The following is a 7728-nucleotide window of genomic DNA, read 5'->3' on the forward strand; positions in this document are numbered from 1 at the left end:
CAGGCTTTAGGAAAACTGATGAGACCTTACACACATCCCTCCTCTTGGTTCCTTCCACATACGGCATGCACAGCTGAACCACTTGTGACTCTTGATGAATTATGACAGCTTATACATCAAGACTGTTTTAAAATAAACCACAAATTTTTGTTTCCATGCTATTGGTCATCCTAAATGTTATCCCACCATCCACCAAGTTTCAAGTACTATGACCACAACCCAAGCTTCCCCCACATCATCTCAGTTGGAGCACACACCACTGGGAAACTTCTCAATCACTGGGAGGAGTGCCAGGCAGCAGCAGGGCAACACAAAATAGCCATCACCAACTTCAGCCTGCAGGGTGGAAAGGAGGTGGCCATGCCAGTGGCCACCCTCACACAGACCCTTTGTCTCACTGCTCACTGCTGCAGGCAGTGGCTCTGCAGCCCTGGTGGGACACTGCTGTGTGCCATTATTCAGCTCACCACAGACTTCCTCACTGTTGGTGTCATGGCATGGTGGGGAGTTAACTTCAGCAGCTGCAATATGCCTGCTTTTCTTGACCTAAACCCAGTGGGGACAGAAGAAGGACAGGATGTCACAGAGGCGGTCGAACTTGACATAGCAGAACAAGGTGAGAAGAGATGTCAGCAATGAGACCAGGAAACAAAGCAAAGTTCTTTGCCAGCATTAATTGCAAAGCCTCCGGAATGCAGGAGCTTCCTACCATTTGCTGAGAAGACAGGCCATGATTCCTCTCTTGTGCACCACAACATAGGTTCTTTCACTTTTCCTTCTTCCACATTCCTTGCCCAGTCTCCCTTCGGCACATCAGTACCATCATAGGCAGGAATCAACCCTAAGTGATCGTATCACTTAACTGTACACTCAGTGGTGGTGGTTTCAGCAGCAGTAGGTGTCACTGCATCAGGGTATGCAAGGCAAGCTCATCCTTGTTCCAGGCTAGAGTGAATGCTGGAGTTTAGTGCTTTCTGTTGGAAAAAGAATAGCCCCTACCAAAAAAACTATCCCCCCAAACCATCAGGGGAATGATATTTGTTAACCACATTATGAAGTGTTCCAAAGCTACTACTAAAGTTGAACAAAGATTAAAAAAGAATTAATAAAGAGTAATTTATTCAATGTGAATTCAAAGGAGATTCCACCATTCATTACAGGACCACACACTGGGTCTCAATGCTGTACTCCAAGATATAGGCAGGGTAAATTTGTTGCTTCTCAAAGATGACAAAGATGGAAGGGTCTATTGGGTCATCCACACAGCTGTCATAAAGTCTGTTTGAATTGCCGGCTCGGGCTGGAGGGCGACAGTATTCAGAGTTTCCCTGAACAAAGTCTCCAACAAGAACTTGAGCTACAAACATGGTGTAGCGACCACTGCGAGAGGAACAGTATTCGTGAGAATAGCTGGCATCTCGGGCAAAGTAGCTTCCTAGGGACCAGAAAAAGGCACAGGTAAGACAATACAGCAGCTGAGGAACAAGCATCTGTGGTCAGCACTTTGGTAGCCAGTGATTCAACAACTCCAGGTAACCCTACACACATTCTTGCCAAGATGGCAACACACGTTGGCTTATTTTAAAGCATCGACAAACTCCAGTCATATTTCGCCATCAACCTCCCAGTCCCACCTGCCCAAGAGCTTTGCAGAACTGCAGGTACCTGAAGCAAAGAGGGGTGTTTTTAGTCCCTCCTGGAAAGGGATTGCTGTGGATGCTGTCTGCAGCAATGCAGATGGAGGCAGGGGAGAGTGCTCTAATGGCAGGAGTGCAGGGGTCAGGGACAGTCAGTCACATCACACCCACATACAAGCCTGGCCAGGGTCTGCAGCCCATGCTGCTACAGCCCCTACAGCCACACTTCTGCACTTGTACCTTTTCCATACATTGTCCCATGAGTCCCACAGAGCCTCCAGTCAAAGTTCTGCTCACAGATGGCAGACACGTGGGATGGATTTGTCCCATGGAACAGGAGCCGCTCATCCACCCTTTTTGATTTATTGACCTTCTTCATCTTCTCTTTTTGCCTAGAGACCAAAAAAAAAAAGAAAAAAAAGAATGACTTGTTATCCTGGTTCACATGAGGACAACTTCCCAACTCAACTCCTCCTACTTTTGGGTCATGGAGAAACAGTGACACAAACCACTCTCAGTGGGGTTACTGCCTGCTTTGCACTTCTGTTGGTACCCTGCTGCACAGCTGGCTCGTGCCAGCAAAACAAAAAGTTCTCAGCATCGCTATGGACTGTGTCACCCACAACTTCATACCACATAAGAGAGTAAAGAGACAAACATCTCTTGACTGGAAATTGGTCAGTTCTCATGTTATATAAATCCTGAATGCATAAATATGATTATAAAACTGAGCTGTATGAACCCATGGTGAAGATTGTATAATCTCTGTTCCACCTTTATCATAAAAAAAGTCCCTCCCTTTTTTTTTCTTAAACTCCTGTGTGGAAGAAACTAAAACCAAAGGAATAAACTTGAAATACCAGAACTCAGTTATGATGAAGGAAAAGAATTTATTTTTTGAATAACACTAGCAAGAATCACACACACACACCCATTAGGTTATGTGATAAAAGGCTCATTTCCATACACACAAAAGAACACAGAAGCAACCCAAGTCACAGAGAGGAGCCCCAGTCTCCTTCAAGGGCTGCCCCACGGGAGCCTCAGCCCCAGGGAAGCCTCAACCCCACAGATCAGGGAGACACTTGGCACCATGAACAATGGAACAGGCCCAGAGCAGCTCACAGACATAAAGAGGGTACTGCCCATGAGAGTATGGGACTTGTTATGGGACAGAGGGGAAGTGCATTCAGGGATTACACTGGACTTTCAATGCGATGTTTAACAAGAGGAACTGTAGGTGGGAGAAGGGTGAGATCAGGATGGTCTGAGAAAGATAAACAGGAAAATAGATGGATAAGGGGGTAAAAAGGGTAGGTTGTGTAAAAACAGCCCACTGCCTGGTTAGTAGGCTGGTCTGGCCACATCCAGTGCCTGATCAGTACAGTCTGCCCTATCTTCTCATCAGACTCCAAGTTCTAACTCTTACATTGGCGATGGAGTCTCCAGCCTGTGTGCATGCACGTGTTGGGGGTCTGTGTGTGGCAACTGGAGTAGGACCTTGGGTCACAGGAGCCATATATCCACAGCCCCAGCAACTGCAGCAAACGAGGGCACGTGTGCCAGTGTGTGACCACCAGCCAGTGTAAGGCTGGACAGCCAGTAAGGAGGGGAGCTGGCCCAGGAGTCAGGTTTTGGAGCAGTCATAAGTCTAGGCCAGATGCTGGAGAGACCAGAAGGTCTGAGCTTGCTTATGAGTGGGACTGGGAGGTCCAGGCCAATCGCTGAAGACACTGTGAAATCTACCAAGACCCATTTGCACGTGTATGTGTCTATGCAAAACATAACTGGAGACAAGAGGACCCAGGAGCCAGCAGATGAGTAGGCTAAGACCAGCTCCTAGAGGGATCCATCAATGTATATGTATTCCATTAACAGGCTTTTATACTGACATTCATTTTGCCACTCATTTCTGTTCAGCCAGAGGAAGGGACAGCAGTGAGGCCATTAGTGCTGTTCACAATTGCATGAGTGCTGTGCTGACCATGTTGATTTCTCTGTGTGTATTCATATATTTTCTGTGTATGCACATGCACCTACTGGGAGCATCTGCTGAACCTCACTACCAACCAGACCCGGGCACACAGGTACATGGCAGCCTCACATCTGCTGAGCCACTGGATTTAGCCACTCCTAAGGTAGGCTACGGAGGACAATAGATTAGGAAATGTTGGTCTTCTGATACCATAAGGAAAATGAAAAAAAATAGATACAAACCACTGAAAAAGTTCCCAAAGTGTTGGGTTCTGGATCCTCTGAAGTTGAATGATGCAATAATCTTTCATCGTCTTTTCAAACAGCCTTTTGATTTTTCCATATTCGTGGGAATCAAAGCTGAGCTGTACCAACTGAAAATTTTAAAAACACCAAAAATAGGGTATTACTGACAGTAACAACTCCCAGTCCTCCCAAAGGACTCATCAACCTCCTCACATCTACATAAAAATCACAAGCTCCTTCTGTTTTTCCTGTTAACCATCCTCTCCCCATGAGGAAGCACAGATACTAACTGAGGGAAATCAATGCAATCCCATATGAGCTTCCTTTGGTGGACACACCTCCACATCCAGATTATTTTGAGTTCAGAGTAACCTAAATTTGAAATGCACAGCAGTATTCAGGCTGGAGAACAGTGGAAAGTTTTGCCTTCATCTGACACCTAGCTCCTTCCCTACAGGGCTAAGCTGTAGTTTTACCACAGCAAATAACATTTTGCCTCAAATCAACAGGGGAAATATTACAATACCCCCTTAAGATGCAATTTCTCCAGTTTATCAGACGAGGAGGTGCCTTGGGACAGTGCAAAGGACAGGTCAGACCAGTAATGGCCAAAAGAGCCTTTCTTATCCTGCATGGTATCGTAGGGGTTTCTCAGAGAGCTTCCCAGGAAACACACATCTATTCTGACTGTGAAACTGTCAGTCTTGTTTCACATCATAGTTGCTTATTTTTATAAGACACGTTTAAAAACTGGGAACATCTCAACTGCCTTGACTCATGTTCTCAGGAAAATCAGTACAGGACATCCTACCCACTGGAGAGCTGGAAAGACCTACCTTGAACCCAATGTCGGGTAGTGCAGACTGGTCCCATTGTGGAGGATAGACAGAACAAGATAGAGTCGTATTTTGGCTGCAGAAGAGAAAGAGAAGCAATTTAGTGGATACTTCTAACCAAAACCCCCTTCTGAAGAATCCAATCACGGGCTCTACAGCAGCATTCAGGTATCCCTGGATTTTTATTTTTCTTTTACTTTTCTCATAACTATTATCCCTTTCCCCAGTTTAGATTTCTACACACATCCTAGCGGCACTGATGCATCCCTTGGCAGGTCAGGATACTGGTAGAAGAGCTTCAAATGAGAAGTAACACCTTCCTAGCTCGCTGGTTTATCCAACTGCTCCAGACAGCCCTCCACGTGTGCTATCTGAACATCTCAAGGAAATCAGAGCATGAGCCCTCTCCTTCCATGTGGCCACTCTTCTCTGATTCACTGGCCAGATGGGTGGCCACTGGTACCCGTCCCCAGGACCAAGCCAGCCAGGAGCCTGTGGATGCACAGCTGTGCCCTGCAGGCACTACTGCACCAGTCAGTGCTCAACAACTTCCAGCACTATGCCCTCCTGGCACCCAGGTTTTAACCCAGGCAATAGGAGCATCATCATCCATTCAGGATCCACAGTTTGGTTTGGTTAGGGTTTTTTTTTAATTAACCCCCCTTTGGTTGAACCAGCCCTTAAATTGAACCCTCAGTTTCACACGCGCTTTCTATCGGTGAGTTTCTGAAGCAAAGGCAGATCTTTTTAAAATAAATCAGTAGCACAACTGACATTTACAGCAGATGTGCTCCAATTCTGTTAAGCTGAACTTCCTTCAAAAAAAGCCACGAGATAGGGCATCTCAAGTAAGTGCCTCTAGTTCATTTAATTTAGGGGGATTTGCCTGAATTTGTGTTTTAATATATCCTCAGCTTTCCAGGGAATGGTATCCATATGCTCCACAGCTCTTGGGATTGGCAGTCTCTTGCTCCTAATCTCTGCACAGTTTATTTATTAGCTTTGAGGCATAAATCAAGGAATAAAAATTCCTGGCACTGTTGGGTCAGCCTTACGTAGCCTTGCCTCTCACAGAGAGAACAAATCCACTCTAGTGGTCTCTCACAGCTGCCAGACATTGCCACCAAACATCTCTCCAGAGTGCTTCACAGAAGTGTTGCATAATTTACAAATACTGTAGCCACAAAATTTACCATTAGAGTCATCTAAAAATGAATTTAAGAAATCTAAAATTGCATTTTAGACAGGTAGGAGGAACTTCTTAGCAGAAAGGTGCTGTCCTACAGAGACATTGTTAAATAATGCACGTATATTACCTTCTGTCTTGTCCACCTTCAGGTAACAGATGTTTTGGCAGTCGAATAACATTTCTTTGTGTTTTAAAGAGCAAATTTGTTTGGACCATGTCTTCAAAGAAAAACACAATAACTCAAAAATTCATTGTCCAGGAACACAGTCTTATATGTTAAGTAAAAATAAAAGAGGAGGTAGCCCTGAATATTGCACTGTGATGCTCTCCCTATCCCACCCACCCCAGTCCAGACTTCATTACCGTTCTCACTTGCACTGCTCCTACTTGGAGATCAGCAAGCACAGGTTGTGAAACTCAAAGGCAACCAATCACCAACTGCACCTGCATATGTATTTGCACCCAGGCTGCCAGCCAGAGAAAACTAGGTCTGATGGCAGGCCTGCAGCAGGGAAGAGTTTTCAATACAATGGGGGCCATAAACCTGGCTTTCCTGGCAGCACTGGGTCGTTACGTGGTGCTAAGAGGAAAGTCTGCCCTTTCTTCTTGGTCCTGTAACAATCTCACAGAGCACACGCTGTGTGACATGGCTAATTATCCATTGTTTCCTCCTTTAAACACCACTTTTGATTCATGCCAGGAAACAGATTTAAAGTTTGGAAAGCTAACAGGAGTTTTAAGATGGGTAAATAAATTAGAAACAGAAAAGCATTTCTCATTTTCCCATTTCTCTCTCTGTGCAACCAGCCCTAAATTTTCATTAGCTGCACTCTGTGCTTTCTCTCCCCATTATTAGGTTGCAAGATGTCCACTATGGTCTCACTTCTTCACCACTTGACTTTTAAGTCTTTTGTTTGGGGTTTTTTTCTGGTTTCTCATTCCTTCTCTTTAGTTGTATAAACCCAAATGGACAAGCCAGGTGCCATGAAGCATTTACTCTCGACCCTTCTTCTGAATATACAATATTGTCAGAGACGCTTTTTTGACTACAGATGCCCAAGTGTAGAAGCTTGAGCAAGGCATCTCAGAACTGCAGAGAAATGTACATACTGCTCAAGTTCTGTAGCATTGGAGAAAATTTGCAGGAGGAAAAAGACCTGTTCAAAGAGATGCAGACATAGGGTGAAAGCTCTGCATGGAAGAAGATACCTTCGAGCCAGCTGCACTGTGTAACAGACTTAAAACAAGGATATACTTCACCTGCAAAGTTTATCTTATAGTGCTGAGAACCAGCTGAGAAAAAAATAACAGCGTTCTTGTCAGCTAGATATTCATTCTCCAGAAATGCAGATGTTACACTGGCAGAGCAGTGATCTGGATGCTGTAGAAAGAACAATGAAATTATACCTGTTAGAAACCACCCTTCAGTTTAGGAGTCACTGTGGGGAAGTACCAGTGTTTCCCCAGGCCTCTATCATGTGATGCTGCTCTGAAGTCTCTAAGGTTTAAAGCATTTTGTTCTGCAGTGACAGAGGGGTACCCCACAGAGAACAGCTGCTTGTAACAACAGCAACAAAGCAGCCTTCAGCCTGTGTGGTCAGCTTCAGCCAAAAGATGTCTGTCAACTCTGGAAAATGCACACGCTTTCAAAGCCAGTCCTTTAAAAGCTTTCGCAGAGTTCCAGTCCTGCTTTGAGGGACAATTAATAAGACAATTCCACTCGAGCATCGGAGCAGCACTGCAAGGGCACCCAGCGGTGCGTGTAGAACACACCAGCTGCAGAACAACGTGCCCTAAATAACTGTCCAAAGATGGTTTAACAAAAGCTTTTGGCATCAACAGCAGA

General features: G+C 45.1%; 1 protein-coding gene across 1 annotated transcript; it reads right to left on the reverse strand.

Moving 5' to 3' along the window:
* Positions 1-1095: 1095 nt before the first annotated feature.
* Positions 1096-7265, reverse strand: LOC127469876 (protein mono-ADP-ribosyltransferase PARP12-like). The gene is made up of 7 exons (XM_051784730.1): positions 7143-7265; positions 6993-7039; positions 6010-6100; positions 4694-4769; positions 3855-3985; positions 1878-2029; positions 1096-1435 (listed from the first exon to the last, which is right to left on the reverse strand). The coding sequence occupies exons 2-7, from the start codon at positions 7009-7011 to the stop codon at positions 1155-1157; spliced, it is 750 nt and encodes a 249-aa protein (XP_051640690.1). The 5' UTR covers positions 7012-7039; positions 7143-7265; the 3' UTR covers positions 1096-1154.
* Between the last annotated feature and the right edge of the window lie 463 nt (positions 7266-7728).

This window comes from Manacus candei, unplaced genomic scaffold, assembly GCF_025592945.1.
Source record: "Manacus candei isolate 608988 ecotype Guabito, Panama unplaced genomic scaffold, ASM2559294v1 h1tg000018l, whole genome shotgun sequence".
Taxonomy (NCBI): Eukaryota; Metazoa; Chordata; class Aves; order Passeriformes; family Pipridae; genus Manacus; species Manacus candei.